The sequence below is a fragment of the Ranitomeya variabilis genome, chromosome 3 (genome assembly GCF_051348905.1).
Source record: "Ranitomeya variabilis isolate aRanVar5 chromosome 3, aRanVar5.hap1, whole genome shotgun sequence".
Classification (NCBI taxonomy): Eukaryota; Metazoa; Chordata; class Amphibia; order Anura; family Dendrobatidae; genus Ranitomeya; species Ranitomeya variabilis.
The window spans coordinates 716,415,828-716,438,206 of record NC_135234.1 but is presented as its reverse complement, the minus strand read 5'-3'; the positions used below and the strand labels follow the sequence as shown (position 1 = coordinate 716,438,206).

The 22,379-nt window shown below is 43.5% G+C and overlaps 1 protein-coding gene across 3 annotated transcripts in view; it reads right to left on the bottom strand.

Moving 5' to 3' along the window:
* Positions 1 to 22,379, bottom strand: part of ATP8A2 (ATPase phospholipid transporting 8A2) — a 1,034,865-nt gene that overhangs the window by 653,407 nt on the left and 359,079 nt on the right. For all 3 annotated transcript variants that reach the window (XR_013224076.1, XM_077298312.1, XM_077298313.1), the window contains one exon: positions 7,332 to 7,381. Coding sequence is in view for 2 of the 3 variants with exons in the window: in XM_077298312.1 (XP_077154427.1) it covers positions 7,332 to 7,381 (50 nt within the window). In the remaining variant the exon portion in view is untranslated. The remainder of the gene's footprint in view (positions 1 to 7,331; positions 7,382 to 22,379) is intronic.

The window sequence follows — 22,379 nt, the reverse complement described above, 5'->3', positions numbered from 1 at the left end:
GGGGAAATTCTCTGGAGGCAAGCCAGGACTGTGTTTTCTTCTACCAGGGGTAGTTAGTTCTCCGGCTGGCGCGCGGCATCTAGAGACAACGCAGGAATGCCCCCTGGCTACTTCTAGTGTGGTGTGTAGGTTTAGCATCGCGGTCAGCTCTAGTTTCCATCACCCGAGAGCTTGTCCGTTTATTCTATGCTTCTGATGTTTCCTTGCCATTGGAAACCATAACAGAAGCCACTTAATGAATTTGGTGCATCTTTTTAGCAGTATGCATCTCCATGCGCCTAGCCAGAAATGTTACTCTAGTCAGAGACTGGAAACATTAAGAAACGCCGCCACCTTTGAAAAATTGGGCCGGCGGCTGTAGCCATTCCCTGACTCCTCTCCAGCTTCTCCCATTATGGCAGAGATGCCGAAAACTGACGTGAAAACTCAAAAAGTTGCTACGTTATTGCATACATTCACGTTGGGCACAGATTATGTGACCTTTCAAAGTGTTTTATTCCAGTTTTCTGAATGGAGAGGCATAATGGATTATTTATACAGTGGGGAAAATAAGTATTTGATACACTGACGATTTAGCAAGTTTTCCCCACTTAGAAAGAATGGAGAGGTGTGTAATGTTTATCGTAGGTACACTTCACCTGTGAGAGACAGAATCTAAAAATAACAACCAGAAAATCACATTGTATGATTTTTACATAATTCAATTGCATTTTATTGCATGAAATAAGTATTTGGTCACCTACCAACCAGCAAGAATTCTGGCTCTCACAGACCTGTTAGTTTTTCTGTAAGAAGCCTCATACTCTGCACTCATTACCTGTATTAATTGCACCCATTTGAATTTGTTAGCTGTATAAATGACACCTGTCCACACACTCAGTCACACTCCAACCTTTCCACCATGGCCAAGACCTAACAGCTGTCTAAGGACACCGGGGACAAAATTGTAGACCTGCACAAGACTGGGATGTGATACAGGACAATAGACAAGCAGCTTGGTGAGAAGGCAACAACTGTTGACACAATTATTAAAAAATGGAAGAAACACAAGATGGCTGTCAATCTTCCTTGGTCTGGGGTTTCATGCAAAATGTCACCTCGTGGGGTAAGGATGATTCTGAAAAAGGTCAGGAATCAGCCTAGTACAACACGGGAGGTCAATGATCTGAAGAGAGCTGGGATTACAGTCTCAAACATTACCGTTAACACAGTACACCGTAATGGACTAAAACCCTGCAGGACATGCAAGGTCCTTCTGCTCACGCCAGGCCCATTTGAAGTTCACCAATGACCATCTTGATGATCCAGAGGAGACATGGAAGAAGGTCATATTGTCAGATGAGACCAAAATATAACTTTTTGGTATCAACTCCACTCGCCGTGTTTGGAGGAAGAAGGATTAGCACAACCTTAAGAACACCGTCCCAACTGTGAGCCATGGTGGAAGAAACATCATACTTTGGGGGTGCTTTTCTGCAAAGGGGACAGGAACACTGCACCATATTGAAGGGAGGATGGATGGGGTCATGTATTGTGAGATTTTGACCAACAACTTTCTTCCCTAAGTAAGTGCATTGAAGATGGGTCGTGGTTGGGTCTTCTATTATGACAATGACCCGAAACACACAGTCACGGCGACTAAGGAGTGGCTCTGTAAGAAGCATTTCAAGGTCCTGTAGTGACCTAGCCAGTCTCCAGACCTCATCCCAATATAAATCTTTGGGGGGAGCTAAAACTCGATGTTGCCCAGCGACAGCCACCCTGAAACCTGAATGATCTGGAAAAAATCTGTATGGCGGAGCGGGCCAAAATCCCTGCCGCAGTGCGTGCAAACCTGGTCAAGAACTACAGGAAACGTCTGATCTTTGTAATTGCAAACAAAGGTTTCTGTACCAAATATTAACTTCTGTTTTTCTCTTCTATCAAATACTTATTTCATGCAATAAAATGTAATTTAAATATGTAAAAATCATACAATGTGATTTTTTGGATTTCTTTTTTAGATTCTGTCTCACACAGTTGAAGTGCACCTACGATACGAATCACAGACCTCTCCATTCTTTGTAGGTGGGAAAACTTACAAAATCGTCAGTGTATCAAATAATTATTTTCCCCACTGTATATGAATGAAAATGCTAATTTTTCGAAACTGCAGCAACAGATAGATGAAACAAAGATGTTGATGGATTTACTTCTCAAAGCTGCGTATGCAGAATGGGGGGGGGGGGGTGATCTTGCTGACAATCTCATTTACACCTGTAGCAAAATATTAGGGCATTTGCTAAACATCCTAAACTCTTACGGAACCATATAGAGGTAAACTATTGTGCTGCTGAGAACTAACTGATCGAACATTAACCATCCGGGACACATTGTCATGGGCAGCTGTAAAACATATTACAGCTGTAGAGGTTTTCACCTGCTGAATATTAATAAAAAAAGAATGTTCCCATTCAATGTGAGAAAATAGACATCTTAAAATTTGTGGGAAACTCAACAATAAAGTATAATAGAAAGTTCTACAACTTTTTTATATAGAACATGCACAATATTATAAATAATTTCTGTAATATTAATTTGATTCTCATGGCTCTTAATTTTCTTTTACGACCCGACGTACCTACGTCTCAGAACCAACCTCAAATCTCAGGTTAATAACCTCTGACATCACGGGCACAATGGACTATTTTTGGACATGTTTTCTCAAATCTTTTGGAGCTGACTTTGCCTGAAATCATCCAGGTACCCACAGAGTAATATATCAGGACTAATTGAAAGCTACAATTTAATGTTTCCACCACTGGAGCAAATCACCGTCTTTTACTATACATGTTTCAGAGAGTCAAAGGGCACTTTAGCTAAAATGGTCATTATTCACACATCTGACATAAAGGGCCCATCGGGAAGGAAGGGTTATTATTTCATGTTTTACCATACGAGAAGAACTGACTATACACAAATCAGAGCAGCGAGTAACAAGATGACCTTCTCTGTTACACAAATACACAATTTGGCTCCGGGAACAAGTATGGCTCATGACTTTTGTTTGGCAGGAGGACCTGGATGTGGGCTCCTCATTAGTAGCTTTCCTAGAAGACATTAAAGGTGATGGAAATGAGGTCTTCTGGTTCTGGAAGCCAGGCCTGGTCGGGGCATTAATGAGGACGCCTTGCAGTAAAGCATTTATTCTCATCTTCATGTACAGTGCTCTTGATTTTCGTATGCAATATGTTAAAAGTGAAGTCGCTGAAAATTGCCAGTTCTAGGTGACGTCATGTGGCACAAGCAAATATAGGAAACTTTGCAATATATCTGAGAGAAATATTCTTCCTTTTCCACTTTTGAGACACTTCTTCCCTCATTTTTTTTTACAATTTTTATGGTCGTGTGCACCAGCCCTAAGTGTAAGTGTTCACCACACCCCTGTGCTGGATTCACAGCTACACTGACCAGTTCTTCTGTGTAATGTCCTCCATGCTGCTGCTGCTACTTCTGTACATGAGCTACAGAGGACAGGAGAGCAGGAGTTGCTTATGTAGCTGTGTGCAGCTAGTCTGCATCCACTAGCTCAGAAGTAACTAAAAAATTGGGATAGAGCCTGCAAAGTGGATACTGGTGAAAAGTGAAGGCTATAAGTCTGATAATGGCCAATAATAGTGCTTTCCTCATATACAAATACAGCAGAGGCCAATCAATAGGATCTTATTGGAGTTTCATTCACTTTGGCAGGAACACTAGTAAAGGATGAAGCGCTATTCTTTCCGTCATGTCTGTAGATTAGTGATCAGTGAACGTTCCCTGATAAGGTGTTATCTGAGCACGCTCGTGTCCTAATCGAGCGTCTTCGGCGTGTTCGAAAAAAATACTCAGCTGTGGCGGTCGAAAAGCCGCGAGACATGCAGCCGCGAGGACTCGATCATTATTTTTGAGCACGCCGAAGACAATCAGTTAGCCCCCGAGCATGCTCGCTTGTCTGAGCACGCTCGCTCATCACTACTACCCATGGAGAGGTCTGCTCCGGTTAAACAGAGTCTTATATTGTGACGGATACAATTAGTATTGCAGGAAATTTTATGGATTATAACAACCTGCAAATTTGCAGCCACCACACCACTCTGTTTGGGTATGTGCACACGTTGCGGATTCCATTGCAGATTTTTACGCACGGATTCTGCAGGTAAAATTACCTGCGTTCTACCTGCGGATTCCCTGCTGGTTTTCAGCAGACTTTGTGCAGATTTCACCTACATTTTGACACCTGCGGATTCCTATACAGGAACAGGTGTAAAACGCTGTGGAATCCGCACAAAGAATTGACATGCTGTGGAAAATAATCCGCAGCGTGTGCACAGCGGATTTGGTTTTTCATAGGTTTACATGGTACTGTACACCACATGGAAAACTGCTGCGGATCCGCAACGTGTGCACATACCCTTCTTGTACTGCGTAAAAGGGCAACTATTCGGGACAATTTTTCCTTTGAAATTGGTGTAAATGTGCTGGTACAACAATAAAAATAATATCCGTATCGTGGTTTCGGACAAAGTAGAGGACTATGCGCGGCTCAACCTGACTCCCTTGCTCGGGAAATTTCAGCAGAAGATTGGGGCCTGGAAGAAAATATTTTTGTCTGTGGCAGGTAGAGTCAATCTGATCAAAATGATACTTATGCCTCAGCTCCTCTATATACTGCATAATGCTCCAGTGTGGTTGGCACAGAGCAAATTGTATAGAATACTCTATTTAGGGACCTGATTTGGAAGGGTGCTCAAATTACAGCATCTGCAGAGATCAAAGGACGAGGGTGGTCTGGCGGTCCCTAACCCCTGGATATACTCTATAGCGTCTCAATGTCAGCATATGGTGGGCTGGGGAGAATCTAGCCAAAATACATCAGCTGGGATAAACACTGACTATATAGTGGGGAAGGGTCCATTGTTAGCTAGTTTGGAAGCGGGTAGATTTAGATTGAACCCAGGAAAAATTCCCAACCATAGTTATGATGGGGAAAGTTTGGCAGAAAATTTAACAGTGGAGGGGAGTGACAGAATTTACGCGATATGCGTCGATTTTGTTTGAACCTAGAATGACAGAGCTCATGAGATTGCGGGGGTTTGGTTTGACCCTAGAATGACGGAGCTCATAAGATTGCGGCGGTTTGGTTTGACCCTAGAATGACGGAGCTCATGAGATTGTGGGGGTTTGGTTTGACCCTAGAATGACGGAGCTCATGAGATTGCGGCGGTTTGGTTTGACCCTAGAATGACGGAGCTCATGAGATTGCGGCGGTTTGGTTTGACCCTAGAATGACGGAGCTCATGAGATTGCGGGGGTTTGGTTTGACCCTAGAATGACGGAGCTCATGAGATTGCGGCGGTTTGGTTTGACCCTAGAATGACGGAGCTCATGAGATTGCGGCGGTTAGGCCAGTGGAGGCGTATTGGCATTTGGTTCATGTCTCAGTTCGATGGTGGTGTTATTAAAACGTTTGAAATGCTCAGGAATGAGTTTCCTCTGAGCCAGAAGATGTTTTTCCAGTATCTGCAGCTGAGACATGCCCTAAATAAACAAAACGAAGTGTCACTTGTGGTTCTGCAGTCAGATAGTTTGTTGAATCTCATAGGACCTCGGAGGAATTAGAGGGGGTTCATCACTTTGATGTACAGGGGCCTGTTGAACACTTTTACTGAGACATCCGTTAATGTTGAAGGAAAAATGGATGGCGGACCTGGGTCCTTTGTCGGAGTCTCAGTGGGAGTCCATATTACAATATATTCCCAAGGTTTCTGTAAGTGAGGCTAAAAAGGTTTCACAGTTATATTTAGTCTATAGAGTTTACAGGACCCCGTTATGGATGATGAAGGCAGGTCTGAGAGGAGATTCAAAATGTCCAAGGTGTTCTGAGGAAGGAGCTGACCTTCTGCACATGTGGTCGTGTTCTCGCCTTCAGCCCTTTTGGGTGAAAGTGCTCAATCTGATTCAAGAAGTGATGGGGGTAAGTATTGTGCGTAACCCGCTGACTTGCCTCCTGGGATGTATGGATGATAGTCCTACAGATGAATGTGGGAAACTGGCTATTGCAACATTGCTATATGGTGCTAGGAAGCTTATTGCGATGCACTGGTTCGATGAAAAACCACCAGTCAGGAAAAAGTTTGTGAATAAAATAAACTTTATTGTCCTCATGGAATGGAATATTTACATTAAGAGAGGTCAACATACAAAATGTGAAGCTGTGTGGGGCGGATGGATGGATTGTCCGGGTGTGCCGTCTGTTGAGCTGTTGCAGAGTAGGATGGGAGTCGGTTCATTACCTCTGCAGAAATTGTACTTGTGCGGCTGAGCTTTTGTAAAGCGGTGAATACATTTATCAAGAAGAGATGTACCAGTTTGATAATAAAGGATATTGGGATGGGGTACTGGGTAAAGGGGCTAGTTCATGTTAAATGAAAATGAATCAACCTGCTTTGTAATTTTGCTATCTGTCTGAAGTTTGTGTTACATTTTTGATATACGGTATGCCTTAATAAAAAGTACTTGATTAAAAAAAAAAAAGATATCCGTATAGTGGCAATCTGATGTCCCAGCACTGCAAAATCAAATTTTACACCAAAATGCTAATTTGCCAGGAAGTGCATTGGGGGTGTACACTCAGAATACATGAACGTACCCCCAAAATTTTCATGCAGCTTCAAAGCTTGATTTCTCAGTGCTAGCACACGGAATAACCACAGAACAGGTGTCATTTGTATATTGTACTAGGAATTATTATACAATCATCATGAAAACTGTAATTTAGCATTTTTTATATACCTTTAAAACCCTTTGAAACTAACATTTCTAAGACGAGGATGACAGAACTTCCTGGGAATGGAATATAATTTGCCTTTATACTGAGGACACACGTGGCCACTTCCTCTAGTACGAGTCCCTCTCCATCATTTCATCCGCGAACCAAGGATCCTGCCGCAATTTGACCCAATTCACACTTCTAAAAGTCGCTGTGATTTATCAAGCTTTCATAAAATAGGAAAGAATGATTTCCCCAAGAACTTAGAATACTCAGCTCATTATCTCCCTCCTTGAAGTTTATTATCCTTGAGCATTAGAAGCGTAAAAAGATATTCTGCGTTCTCTTTCGTTCGCTGGAAATATTTTCCTTGTGGTAAGGGGGGTAATGCGAACCCATACCCGAGTTCCCTTCTCAATGATCAAATAATGATTTAATAATATACAATACGGAGGGAAATATCGATCAGACTAACAGATAGCCCGAAGAAAAAAAACACACTGTACGTGGGAGATCTATAATTAAGTGACTGATAAGTTACCTTGAGAATTCCAGCACATTGAGAAGCTCAAAGCTCTGTTCAGTCCCCATCTAGGAAAAAAAGAAATGAAAAACGTATTTTAGTTTTCTAGCCAATAGATGTAATTGAGGCAATAGTGCCACCTGGTGGACAGAAGAAGCAATAACTGTATATGTACTCATCAATATTCAGAGCGAAAAGTGCCTATCAATGTGATCTGTCAGAAAGCATGAGATATATGGCTTTCCTTATTTGCAGTCATGGTCCTTGTGATCAGAAATGGTCATCAAAATTATTAAAAATGTGTATAAAAAAAAAAAAAAGGATGACCTGATTTAGTTGTTGCTGGACCTGTCAGGTATAATGTGCTAATTGAGAAGTTTCTTTCAGTGATTAAAACTGCAGCATATAAGGATTAGCGTTAAACAAAAAGGGATTTCTAAAAGGGGAACTAGATAAGGGTGCCTTCTCTCCCCTGCCCTATTCGCTATGGTCATAGAACCTCTCTAAGCCAAAAGATTCGCTTACACCCAGAAATCTCATCAAACAATAGGCAAATGTGAATATAAAGTTAGCTTGATTGCTGACGATCTTTTACTAACAATAACGAACCCTCACGCATCCCTGCCAAGCCTTATTAATACTCTCAAACAAGGCCATCGTTCACATATCAGTGATCATGTTGCTCACTACCTCTCCTACAGTCCAAAATTCAATTCTAACTAATTTCCATTTCCTACATGCAAAGCAATACATCACCTACTTAGGAATCTATCTCACGCCATCGAAAACTACTTTATTTAAACATTACTATACCCCTCTGTTACAAAAATTGACACAAACTCTATTTAAATGGTCTTCCCCATCTCTTTCCTTTTTGGGGAGAGTTCACTCAATAAAAATGGTAACTCCAATTTCTGTATTTGTTTCGTTCGCTGCCAATCCTGATACCTTCAATGACATTTAAAACAATCCATTCACATATACTATGTTTTATATGGAACAACGAAAAAAACACGTATTTCACAACAAACCTTATTCAGACACAAACGACAAGGGGGTGTCGCTACCGAATTTTGCCATTATTACAGGGCGGCTCAGATTGTCCAACTTGCAGCTGCCAATGCAGAACAGCACACACCCCTCTGGTCTCAAATAGAAAGCTCCCACATAGCACTTTACTCCTTAGATAGTCTGATTTGGGCCACTGGACCTTTACCAAAGGACCTGGCTATACACTCGCCAAGTCGCCACACACATCTCATTCATTACCTCTATGGAGAGCTAACAGGTTTCAATTCGCCCTACAATCCCATTCATCACTGCTTTTGGGACTGTTTGATAATCCCATAGATTAGACTGTTTGATTCTCCACCCCGACGCGTGTTTCGGCTAATACCTTCCTCAGGGGGCGAAGGTATTAGCCGAAACGCGCGTTGGGATAGACGGGAGCTGTGTGTGTGTGTGCTTTGACATCTTGTTTCCTGGTATGTATACCTGTTGCACTTGCATTTAACACTGCCACAAATGTCCATGCTGTTGGTCTATTATGACTGAATCTCTATATGATCCTTTTATGCCTACAATTCTGTAGGATATCATGGATGTTTGGTAGAAGAATTGCCACATGTGCCCCCACCTGTCCTATTGTATGTGCTGAATTTTGGCACAGGGGATTTTCCACTTGCTTTGTTTTATACCTGTTATTATTGAATAAAGTTTTGCACCTTTGTACATTTGGACCTCACGACTGCTTTTTTCTGTGTAGACAATTCTTAGTGAATCTGCAGTTGGTCCGTTATTGTCCCATCCAGTCTTATAGTAGTTTTGCTAAATTAATCTAAAATATTGGAACGATGTTATTATAGACTGGTTATGTATTCCATTGACTATTTGTGACTACACTTAATCAACCCAGAGATGGCTCGAAATTAAAAACAATGGAAAAATGGGAAGAAGACCTACAAATCATCCTTTCACCTCAGAGATGGTATAAATGTTATGAAAACATTTTAAAAGGAAGTAATCAGATCTCGCTCACTGAAATGTTTCTTAATTAACTCTTAATTAACGGCGCTGTGGAAAAAGTGTATAGCGCCCCCCAGAGTCGGATTTTCTCTGGGGTCTCGGTTGCCGGGGGTAGCCAAGACCCCAGAAAACATGATTCGGGTTGGTTTTTACTGACCCCCGAGTTGCGATCGCCGGTAATTAACCATTTACAGGAGGTCGCAAAAAAAAAGCGATTTGCCATTTAATTTCTCTGTCCTCCGACGTGATCGCACATCAGAGGACAGAGAAATGGGGTCCCCGATCGCCCCCCGATACTCACCCGTCTCCCCCGGTGCTCCTCATGGTTCCCCATGGGCACCGCCATCTTCTTCTGGCAAAAAAATGGCAGGCGCATGCGCAGTGAGCCTGCTGGCTGGCTACCAGAAGATCTTTGGGGTCTCGGCTGCCGGGGGTAGCCGAGACCCCAAATAAAATGATTGGGGTCGGTTTTTACCGACCCGTTTTGTAATTGCCGGTAAATAACCGTTTACCGGCGACCACAAAAAAAAAAAGTGATCGCACATCAGAGGACAGAGAAATAGGGGGATCGGGGACCCTGTTATACTTACCGGTGTCCCTGGGTCCTCCTGCTTCTTCTTCTGGCCGCCAGCATCTTCCTCCGGGTAGAAAATGGCGGGCGCATGCGCAGTGCGCCCGCCATGATCTGACGGCCGGCAGAGGAAGATTCTTCATCTTGTTTTATTTTGGTCACTGTGAGATCCTATCACAGTGATCAAAATAAAAAAATAGTAAATACCCCTCCCTTTATCACCCCCTTAGTTAGGAAAAAATAATAAAATAAAAAAAAGTATGTATTTCCATTTTCTAATTAGGGTTAGGGCTAGGGTTTGGATTAGGGTTGGGGCTAAAGTTAGGGTTAGGGCTAGGGTTGGGGCTAAAGTTAGGGTTAGGGTTGGGCCAAACTTAGGGTTAGGGCTAGGGTTAGGGCTAAAGTTAGGGTTAGGGTTGGGGCTAGGGTTAGGGTTGGAGCTAAAGTTAGGGTTACCCCACATATGGGGTATCAGCATACTCAGGATAAATTGCCCAATACATTTTGTGGTCCAATTTCTCATGTTACCCTTGAGAAAATAAAAAATTGCGAGCTAAAAAATCATTTTTGAGGAAAAAAAGGATTGTTTATTTTCACGGCTTGACGTTATAAATTTCAGTGAAACACTTGGTGGTTCAAAGTACTCACCACACATCTAGATACATTCCATAATGGGTCTAATTTCCAAAATGGCATCACTTGTGGGGGGTTTCCACTGTTTAGGCACATCAGGGGCTCTCCAAATGCGAAATGGCGTCCGATCTCAATTCCAGACAATTCTGCATTGAAAAAGTCAAACGGAACTCCTTCTCTTCCAAGCTCTGCCATGCGCCCAAACTGTGGTTTGCCCCCACATATGGGGTATCGTCGTACTCAGGACAAATTGCTTAACAACTTTCATAGTCTAATTTCTCCTGTTACCCTTGAGAAAATAAAAATTTGGGGGCAAAAAGATCATTTTTGTAGAAAAAAAATGTGATTTTTTTATTTTCACGGCTCTACGATATAAACTTCTGTGAAGCACCTGGGGGTTTAAAGTGCTCACCACACATCTAGAAAGGTTCCTTAAAGGGTCTAGTTTCCAAAATGGTATCACTTGTGTTTTTTTTATTGTTTAGGCACATCAGGGGCTCTCCAAATGCAACATGGCGTCCGATCTCAATTCCAGCCAATTCTGCATTGAAAAAGTCAAACGGTGCTCCTTCTCTTCCAAGCCCTGCCATGTGCTCAAACAGTGGTTTACCCACACATATGGGGTATCGGTCTACTCAGTACAAATTGCACAACAACTTTCATGGTCTAATTTCTCCTGTTACCCTTGGGAAAATAAAAATTTGGGGGCTAAAAGATCATTTTTGTAGCAAAAATGCAATTTTTTTATTTTCACGGCTCTACGTTATAAACTTCTGTGAAGCACCTGGGGGTTCAAAGTGCTCACCACACATCTAGATAAGTTCCTTAAGAGGTCTAGTTTCCAAAATGGTGTCACTTGTGGGGGGTTTCCACTGTTTAGGCACATCAGGGGCTCTCCAAACGCGACATGGTGTCCGATCTCAATTCTAGTCAATTCTGCATTGAAAAAGTCAAACGGCACTCCTTCTCTTCCAAGCTCTGCCGTGCGCCTTAACAGTGGTTTACCCCCACATATGGGGTATAGACGTATTCCGGAGAAATTGCACAACAAATTTTGTGGTTCATTTTCTCTTTTTACTCTTGTGAAAATAAAAAGAATTGGTTCTGAAGTAAAATCTTTGCAAAAAAAAGTTAAATGTCCATTTTTTCCTTCCACATTGTTTCAGTTCCTGTGACGCACGTAAAGGGTTAATAAACTTCTTGAATGTGGTTTTGAGCACCTTGAGGGGTGTAGTTTTTAGAATGGTGTCAAGTTTGGGTATTTTCTGTCATGTACACCCCTCAAAGTGACTTTAAATGTGATGTGGTCCCTAAAAGAAAATGGTTTTGTAAATTTTGTTGTAAAAATGAGAAATCGCTGGTCAAATTTTAACCCTTATAACTTCCTAACAAAAAAAAATTTTGTTTCCAAAATTGTGCTGATGTAAAGTATACATGTGGGAAATGTTATTTATTAACTATTTTGTGTGACACATCTCTCTGATTTAAGGGCATAAAAATTCAAAGTTTGAAAATTGCTAAATATTAAAAAATTATCGACATATTTCCGTTTTTTTCATAAATAATCGCAAGTATTATCGAAGAAATGTTACCTCTAACATGAAGTACAATATGTCACGAAAAAACATTCTCAGAATCACCGGGATCTGTTAAAGCGTTCCAGAGTTATAACCTCATAAAGTGACAGTGGTCAGAATTGTAAAAATTGGCTCGGTCATTAAGTACCAAATTGGCTCTGTCACTAAGGGGTTAAATTATTCCATAGAACTCATCCTGTTCCCAGTTACCTACACCATACCTATCATACAATTTCAGACAAATGCTTCACATGGGAGATACACTTCACACCTGGTGGACATGCCCCACAATGAAATCTCTTTGGAAGGATGTAATAAAATTAACCAACAGTACTCCTTTTAGGTGACAGACCAATCAACGTCAATAACAAAAGTTGTCGTCTTATTGATTTTATTACCATGGCAACTAGAAATCACATACACGGACAATGGAAAACCAATACATTGTCGATAAAGCAGGTGAAAAGACGGATAAATCTAATAATGTTATATCAAAAAATTGAAGCCACCAGATCCGATTCTCTTGAAATCTTTCGAGGTATCTGGGACCCATGGATCCAATCACAGACTGATGGCGACTTTACCAGAATAATGTCACTATCTGTAAAAAAATATAATACAGATACTACTACCTAATGGCTACGACTTTTGATTTAAACGAATTACGTCAACGTAACTCCCATCATTACCACCTAAGGTTCTACATCACCCTCTTCCCTTCCCCCTCTTTTAACTATTATAACACAGTTGAGTTTATGTTGATGTGTATTTGTTTTGTACAACTAAACTCAGTAAGTCAAGGATATTGTTTTTCTCCTTTGTAGTCTGATATATTTCCTCCTGCGAGGAGATCCTTGTACTACATATACTATGTCATTCATGTTATTTTGTTGTTATCTGCTATAAAAACTGTTGAAACTAAAAAAAAGGGGATTTCTATGGGCCTGCAGTGCGAAAAAATCCTCCCTTGTCTCAGTCTAGTTTGTATGAGGACTCAACAAACAGCTGCCCACATCACATCCCCTGTGAGAAACAATAAAGGCCCCGTCTCACATAGCGAGATCGCTAGCGAGATCGCTGCTGAGTCACAAGTTTTGTGACGCAACAGCGACCTCCATAGCGATCTCGCTATGTGTGACACGTACCAGCGATCAGGCCCCTGCTGCGAGATCGCTGGTCGTGTCAGAATGGCCTGGACCTTTTTTTGGTCGTTGAGGCCCCGCTGACATCGCTGAATCGGTGTGTGTGACACCGATCCAGCGATGTCTTCACTGGTAACCAGGGTAAACATCGGGTTACTAAGCGCAGGGCCGCGCTTAGTAACCCGATGTTTACCCTGGTTACCAAAAAAAACAAACACTACATACTCGCCTTTCGGTGTCCCTTGCCGTCTGCTTCCTGCTCTCACTGACTCCCGGCCGTACAGTGAGAAGTGAGAGCACAGCAGTGACGTCACCGCTGCGCTCTGCTCTCACAGTACGGCCGGATCTCAGTCAGAGCAGGAAGCAGACGGCAAGGGACCTGGACACCGAAAGGCGAGTATGTAGTGTTTGTTTTTTTTGGTAACCAGGGTAAACATCGGGTTACTAAGCGCGGCCCTGCGCTTAGTAACCCGATGTTTACCCTGGTTACCCGGGTGCTGCAGGGGGACTTCGGCATCGTTGAAGACAGTTTCAACGATGCCGAAGTCGTTCCCCTGATCGTTGGTCGCTGGGGAGAGCGGTCTGTGTGACAGCTCCCCAGCGACCACACAGCGACTTACCAACGATCACGGCCAGGTCATATCGCTGGTCGTGATCGTTGGTAAATCGCTTAGTGAGACGGGGCCTTAAGATCTCAGAGAGGTAAGATCATTAAATAGGAAAGTAATAGAAAAGTACATAAAACTCACCCCTAAAAGTAAAAATAGAAGACTTAATGATTTACATTTTGTTAATTGATAAAAATAAACTGAATGAACAAGAGAGAAATTTAAATCATATTAATATTTGGTGTGACCGCTCTTTGCCTTCAAATTAGCATCAATTCTTCTAGGTACACTTGTATTTTCACTCAGTTCTTGAAGGAACTCTTATCCTGGGCACCGTTCTGATATATATCCCCCATCCTGGCATAAGTCCCTTATCCTGGGGTGGGCCCCATCCTGGTATTTATATCTTATAAAGGGGTGGGCCTATCCTGGTATATGTCTCTTATCCTGGATTGGGTCCCATCCTGGTATATGTCTCTTATCTTGGGGTGGGTCCCATCCTGGTATATGTCTTTTATCTTGGGGTGGGTTCCATCCTGGTATATGTCTCTTATCTTGGGGTGGGTCCCATCCTGGTATATGTCTCTTATCTTGGGGTGGGTTCCATCCTGGTATATGTCTTTTATCTTGGGGTGGGTTCCATCCTGGTATATGTCTCTTATCTTGGGGTGGGTTCCATCCTGGTATATGTCTTTTATCTTGGGGTGGGTTCCATCCTGGTATATGTCTCTTATCTTGGGGTGGACCCCATCCTGGTATATGTCTCATATCTTGGGGTGGGTCCCATCCTGGTATATGTCTTTTATCTTGAGGTGGGTTCCATCCTGGTATATGTCTCTTATCTTGGGGTGGACCCCATCCTGGTATATGTCTCTTATCTTGGGGTGGGTCCCATCCTGGTATATGTCTTTTATCTTGGGGTGGGTTCCATCCTGGTATATGTCTCTTATCTTGGGGTGGGTCCCATCCTGGTATATGTCTTTTATCTTGGGGTGGGTCCCATCCTGGTATATGTTTCTTATCTTGGGGTGGGTCCCATCCTGATATATGTCTCTTATCTTGGGGTGGGTCCCATCCTGATATATGTCTCTTATCTTGGGGTGGGTCCTATCCTTGTATATGTCTCTTATCTTGGGGTGCGCCCCATCCTGGTATATGTCTCTTATCTTGGGGTGGGTCCCATCCTGGTATATGTCTCTTATCTTGGGGTGGGTCCCATCCTGGTATATGTCTCTTATCTTGGGGTGGGTCCCATCCTTGTATATGTCTCTTATCTTGGGGTGGGTCCCATCCTGGTATATGTATTTTATCTTGGGGTGGGTTCCATCCTGGTATATGTCTCTTATCTTGGGGTGGGTCCCATCCTGGTATATGTATTTTATCTTGGGGTGGGTTCCATCCTGGTATATGTCTCTTATCTTGGGGTGGGTCCCATCCTGGTATATGTCTTTTATCTTGGGGTGGGTTCCATCCTGGTATATGTCTCTTATCTTGGGGTGGACCCCATCCTGGTATATGTCTCATATCTTGGGGTGGGTCCCATCCTGGTATATGTCTTTTATCTTGGGGTGGGTTCCATCCTGGTATATGTCTCTTATCTTGGGGTGGACCCCATCCTGGTATATGTCTCTTATCTTGGGGTGGGTCCCATCCTGGTATATGTCTTTTATCTTGGGGTGGGTTCCATCCTGGTATATGTCTCTTATCTTGGGGTGGGTCCCATCCTGGTATATGTCTTTTATCTTGGGGTGGGTCCCATCCTGGTATATGTTTCTTATCTTGGGGTGGGTCCCATCCTGATATATGTCTCTTATCTTGGGGTGGGTCCCATCCTGATATATGTCTCTTATCTTGGGGTGGGTCCTATCCTTGTATATGTCTCTTATCTTGGGGTGCGTCCCATCCTGGTATATGTCTCTTATCTTGGGGTGGGTCCCATCCTGGTATATGTCTCTTATCTTGGGGTGGGTCCCATCCTGGTATATGTCTCTTATCTTGGGGTGGGTCCCATCCTTGTATATGTCTCTTATCTTGGGGTGGGTCCCATCCTGGTATATGTCTCTTATCTTGGGGTGGGTCCCATCCTGGTATATGTCTCTTATCTTGGGGTGGGTCCCATCCTGGTATATGTCTCTTATCTTGGGGTGGACACCATCCTGATATATGTCCCCAGTTCTGCTGCTGTTCTTTAATGTATAGAAAAGAAAAGAAACCATTATACTCACCTTCCTTCCACTCCCCCACGGCGTGGTGTCCTCTTCTGAAGCCAGCAGCTGACTTCAGCGTGCATGCAATGGGAGCACATGATGTCACTGCCGTGGGTCCTCCAGACACGTGCACACTGAAGTCAGCTGTTGGCTTCTGATTGGTCGGCAGCGTGTATTTCCATCGGGTCTATGCGCCGTAATACACTTCAGCTGAATGTCCATCCGAGGACGCACATCAGCTGAAGCATTTGCTGGTGTCAGAGGGCCCCTCACCCATCGGGCCGTGATACAGTGGCAAACGCTGCGACTGCAGATATTAAGGCCATGAAGATAGTTCTTAATTACACTGGTTGTGTGTTTGGGGTCCTTGTTCTGCTGCAGAATAAATTTAGAGTCAGTCAGACACCTTCCAGATGGTGTTGTTTGATGGATAAGTATCTGCCTGTATTTCTCAGCATTGAGGACACCACTAGTGCTGACCAAATCCCCTACTCCATTTGTGGCAATGCAGCCCTAAACATGCAAGAACCCTCCACCATGCCTCACTGCTGTCCGCAGACAGTCATTACTGAACCGCTCTCCAGTTTTTCGAGAACAAACTGCCTTCTGTTATAGCCAAATAATTCATATTTTGACTCAATAAACAAGAGCACTTGCTGCTATTTTTCAGCACCCCAGTTCCTATAGCTTTCTGCATATTTTAGTTACTTGGCCTTGTTTCCAAGTTGAAGGTATTGTTTTTGGCCATAATTTTTCCATGAAGACCACATCTGGCCCGACTTCTCCGAACAGTAGATTGGCGCAGCTGTGTCCCCCAAATTACTGCCAGTTCTGACCTGATGCCACTATTAGAAATCATCTGATTTAGAAGAGAAATAACCTTGATATGTTTTTATGTGCTGCAATAAGTTCCCTTGATCAACCACTGTGTCTACTATCCTCAACATTACAACTTCTTGGTGTCCTCTATGCTGAGAAATACAGGCAGATGCCATGAGGGAGGCATCTGATTGTCTACAAATGTATTCTGCAGCGGGAAAGTGATCTCAAACATACAGCCAATGTCCTGTCAAACCAATCTAATCAGTTTTTATGAAGAGGTAAGCTATAGATTGGACCAAGGTGAGTCATTGGATGTGGTATATCTTGATTTTTCCAAAGTGTTTGGTACCGTGCCACACAAGAGGTTGGTGCACAAAATAAGAATGCTGGGTCTGGGGGGAAATGTGTGTAAATGGGTAATTGGCTTAGTGATAGAAAGCAGAGGGTGGTTATAAATGGTATAGTCTCTAACTGGGTTGCTGTGACCAGTGGGGACCGCAGGGGTCCGTGTTGGGACCTATTCTCTTCAACATATTTATTAATGATCTGGTAGAAGGTTTACACAGTAAAATATCGATATTTGCAGATGATACAAAACTATGTAAAGCAGTCAATACAAGAGAAGATAGTATTCTGCTACAGATGGATCTGTGTTGTGAACTCTATTTTTGGGCTCCCTCTAGTGGTCACAAGTGGTACTGTGTAGTGTTGTCTTTCTGCAGGTTGGCTTCATCACCTGGTTCGTTATCCTTGGTTGGTTTCCTATTTAACTCACCTGGATACTCAGTTCCTTGCCTGCTATCAATGTATTCAGTGCTCTTCAGATTCCTGGTGACTACCTTGCTCCCAGTCTCTCCAAGACAAGCTAAGTTTTTGTTTGTTCAGTTTCTGATTATCAGCGTTCATCATGTTTTTTGTCCAGCTTGTTAAAATGTGATTTCTTACTTTCTGGTTGCTCTAGGGGACTGAGTTTCTCCCCTCACACCGTTAGTTGGTGTGGGGGTTCTTGAAATCTCAGTGTGGATATTTTGTAAGGGTTTTTTACTGACCGCATAGACCCCTTTTCTATTTTCTGCTATCTAGAATTAGTGGGCCTCTTTTGCTGAATCTGCTTTCACCCCTGTGTATGTGCCTTCCTCTTACCTCACCGTTATTATCTGTTGGGGGCTTCTATATCTTTTGGGGATTATTTCTCTGGAGGCAAGAGAGGTCTTTCTTTCTCTCTAGGGGTAGTTAGTTCCTCAGGCTGGCTCGAGACGTCTAGGATTTTAGACACGTTCACCGGCTGCCTCTAGTGTGGATGGATAGGTTCAGTTTTGCGGTCAGTCCAGTTTTCCACCTCCCTAGAGCTTGTCCTATGTTTAGTCACCTTGCTGGAGTAATTTGTGATCCTCAACCACTAAGGATCATAACAGTATAGCAGGCCCTAAAGTGTTTTTTGCATCGCAGAAGTGGGATTAAAAGAAGACCTGAGTACATTTTTTTTTTTTGTGCTGCAGTCTGTCTAGCTTCTTTCATCCCCTTGAACTCTGAGTGGTTTTGAGCTCAGCTGCAGACATAGATGTTCAGACTCTGACTTCTAGTGTGGATCATCTTGCTGCACGGGTGCAAAGTATTCAGGATTTTGTTATTCATAGCCCTATGTCAGAACCAAAGATACCCATTCCTGAGTTGTTTTCTGGAGATAGATCTAGGTTTCAGAATTTTAAGAATAATTGTAAGTTATTTCTATCTCTGAGACCTCGTTCCTCTGGTGATTCCGCTCAGCAAGTAAAGATTGTTATCTCCTTGTTGCGTGGCGACCCGCAGGATTGGGCTTTCTCTCTGGCGCCAGGAGATCCTGCATTGCTTAATGTGGATGCGTTTTTTCTGGCTCTTGGATTGCTTTATGAGGAGCCTAATCTTGAGAATCAGGCAGAAAAAGCGTTGCTGGCCCTCTCTCAAGGGCAGGATGAAGCAGAGGTGTATTGTCAAAAATTTCGGAAATGGTCAGTACTTACTCAATGGAATGAGTGTGCCCTGGCTGCAAATTTCAGAGAAGGTCTTTCTGAAGCCATTAAGGATGTTATGGTGGGGTTCCCCACCCCTACAAGTCTGAGTGATTCTATGGCTTTAGCCATTCAGGTTGATCGGCGTTTGCGGGAGCGCAAATCTGCTCATCCTTTGGCGGTATTTTCTGAACAGGGACCTGAGTCTATGCAATGTGATCGAACCCTGACCAGAATTGAGCGACAAAGTCATAGACGTCAAAATGGGTTGTGCTTTTACTGTGGTGATTCTGCTCATGTTATCTCAGCATGCTCTAAACGCTTAAAAAAGGTTGCTAAACCTGTCACCATTGGTACTATACAGCCTAAATTTATTTTGTCTGTTACTTTGATTTGTTCTTTGTCGTCTTACCCGGTTATGGCTTTTGTGGATTCGGGTGCTGCCCTGAATCTGATGGATTTGTCGTTTGCCAGGCGCTGTGGTTTTGTCCTGGAGCCTTTGGAATTTCCTATTCCTCTGAGGGGAATTGATGCTACGCCCTTGGCTGAGAATAAGCCTCAGTATTGGACGCAAATGACCATGTGCATGACTCCCGTACATCAGGAGGTGATTCGCTTTCTAGTTTTGCATAATTTGCATGATGTTGTCGTTTTGGGTCTGCCATGGCTGCAGGCTCATAATCCAGTTTTAGATTGGAAAGCTATGTCTGTGTCAAGTTGGGGTTGTCAGGGAATTCATGGCGCTACTCCGTTGGTGTCTATTGCTTCTTCCACTCCTTCTGAGGTCCCTGAGTTTTTGTCTGACTACCAGGATGTATTTGATGAGCCCAGGTCCAGTGCCCTGCCCCCTCATAGGGATTGTGACTGTGCTATAAATTTAATTCCTGGTAGTAAATTCCCTAAGGGACGACTTTTTAATTTGTCTATACCAGAGCATGCCGCGATGCGGAGTTATATAAAGGAGTCTTTTGAGAAGGGACATATTCGCCCATCCTCTTCCCCTCTTGGTGCAGGATTCTTTTTTGTGGCCAAGAAGGACGGTTCTTTGAGACCGTGTATAGATTATCGCCTTCTGAATAAAATCACAGTCAAATTTCAGTATCCTTTGCCACTATTGTCTGATTTGTTTGCTCGGATTAAGGGTGCCAGTTGGTTCACCAAGATAGATCTCCGTGGTGCGTATAATCTTGTGCGCATTAAGCAGGGAGATGAATGGAAAACAGCATTTAATACGCCTGAAGGCCATTTTGAGTACTTGGTGATGCCTTTTGGACTCTCTAATGCTCCTTCTGTGTTTCAGTCCTTCATGCATGACATTTTCCGAGAATATCTGGATAAATTTATGATTGTTTATCTGGATGACATTTTGTTTTTTTCTGATGATTGGGAGTCCCATGTGAAGCAGGTCAGGATGGTGTTTCAGGTCCTGCGTACTAATGCTTTATTTGTGAAGGGCTCAAAATGCCTCTTCGGAGTACAGAAGGTCTCCTTTTTGGGTTTTATTTTTTCTCCTTCTACTGTGGAGATGGACCCAGTCAAGGTCCAGGCTATTCATGACTGGACTCAGCCCACGTCTGTTAAGAGTCTTCAGAAGTTCTTGGGTTTTGCTAATTTTTACCGTCGTTTCATCGCTAATTTTTCTGGTGTGGTTAAACCTTTGACGGATTTGACCAAGAAGGGCTCTGATGTGACTAATTGGTCTCCTGCGGCCGTGGAGGCCTTTCGGGAGCTTAAGCACCGGTTTTCTTCAGCTCCAGTCTTATGTCAGCCAGATGTCTCTCTCCCCTTCCAGGTCGAGGTTGATGCTTCCGAGATTGGAGCAGGGGCTGTTTTGTCGCAGAGAAGCTCTGAGGGCTCTGTGATGAAGCCGTGTGCTTTCTTTTCAAGAAAGTTTTCGCCTGCCGAGCGAAATTATGATGTTGGTAATCGGGAGTTGTTGGCTATGAAGTGGGCATTTGAGGAGTGACGACATTGGCTCGAAGGAGCTAAACATCGTGTGGTGGTCCTGACTGATCACAAAAATCTGATTTACCTCGAGTCTGCCAAGCACCTGAATCCTAGACAGGCTCGTTGGTCGTTGTTTTTCTCCCGTTTCAACTTCGTGGTCTCATACCTGCCTGGTTCGAAGAACGTGAAAGCTGATGCACTTTCTAGGAGTTTTGTGCCTGACTCTCCGGGAGTTTCTGAGCCGGCTGGTATTCTCAGAGAGGGAGTGATTTTGTCTGCCATTTCTCCAGATTTGCGACAAGTGCTGCAGAAATTTCAGGCGGATAGACCTTACCGTTGTCCACCAGAGAGACTGTTTGTCCCGGATAGATGGACCAGCAGAGTTATTTCCGAGGTTCATTCTTCGGTGTTGGCGGGTCATCCTGGGATTTTTGGTACCAGAGATTTGGTGGCTAGGTCCTTCTGGTGGCCTTCCTTGTCGCGGGATGTGCGTTCCTTTGTGCAGTCTTGTGGGATTTGTGCTCGGGCTAAGCCTTGCTGTTCTCGTGCCAGCGGTTTGCTTTTGCCTTTGCCTGTCCCGAAAAGGCCTTGGACGCACATTTCCATGGATTTTATTTCGGATCTGCCAGTATCTCAGAAAATGTCTGTCATCTGGGTGGTGTGTGATCGTTTTTCCAAGATGGTCCATTTGATGCCCTTGCCTAAGCTGCCTTCCTCCTCCGATTTGGTTCCTCTATTTTTTCAGAATGTGGTTCGCTTGCACGGCATTCCTGAAAATATTGTGTCTGATAGAGGATCCCAGTTTGTGTCCAGGTTTTGGCGAACTTTTTGTGCTAAGATGGACATTGATTTGTCTTTTTCGTCGGCCTTCCATCCTCAGACTAATGGCCAAACCGAGCGAACTAATCAGACGTTGGAGACTTATTTGAGATGTTTTGTTTCTGCTGATCAGGATGATTGGGTGACTTTTTTGCCATTGGCCGAGTTTGCCCTTAATAATCGGGCTAGTTCTGCTACCTTGGTTTCGCCTTTTTTCTGCAATTCTGGTTTCCATCCTCGTTTTTCCTCGGGTCAGGTTGAGTCTTCTGACTGTCCTGGGGTGGATTCTGTGGTGGATAGGTTGCAGCAGATTTGGAGCCATGTGGTGGACAATCTGAAATTGTCACAGGAGAGGGCTCAGCGCTTTGCCAACCGCCGCCGCGGTGTGGGTCCCCGACTTCGTTTCATCTCCTAAGTTTAAGCCTCGCTTCATCGGTCCTTATAAGATCTTGGAAATCCTTAACCCGGTGTCTTTTCGTTTGGATCTCCCGGCATCGTTTGCCATCCATAATGTGTTCCATAGGTCTTTGTTGCGGAGGTATGTGGTACCTGTGGTTCCTTCTGTTGAGCCTCCTGCTCCGGTGCTGGTCGAGGGCGAATTGGAGTACGTGGTGGAGAAGATTTTGGATTCTCGTATCTCTAGACGGAGACTTCAGTATCTGGTTAAGTGGAAGGGCTATGGTCAGGAGGATAATTCCTGGGTTGTCGCCTCTGATGTTCATGCGGC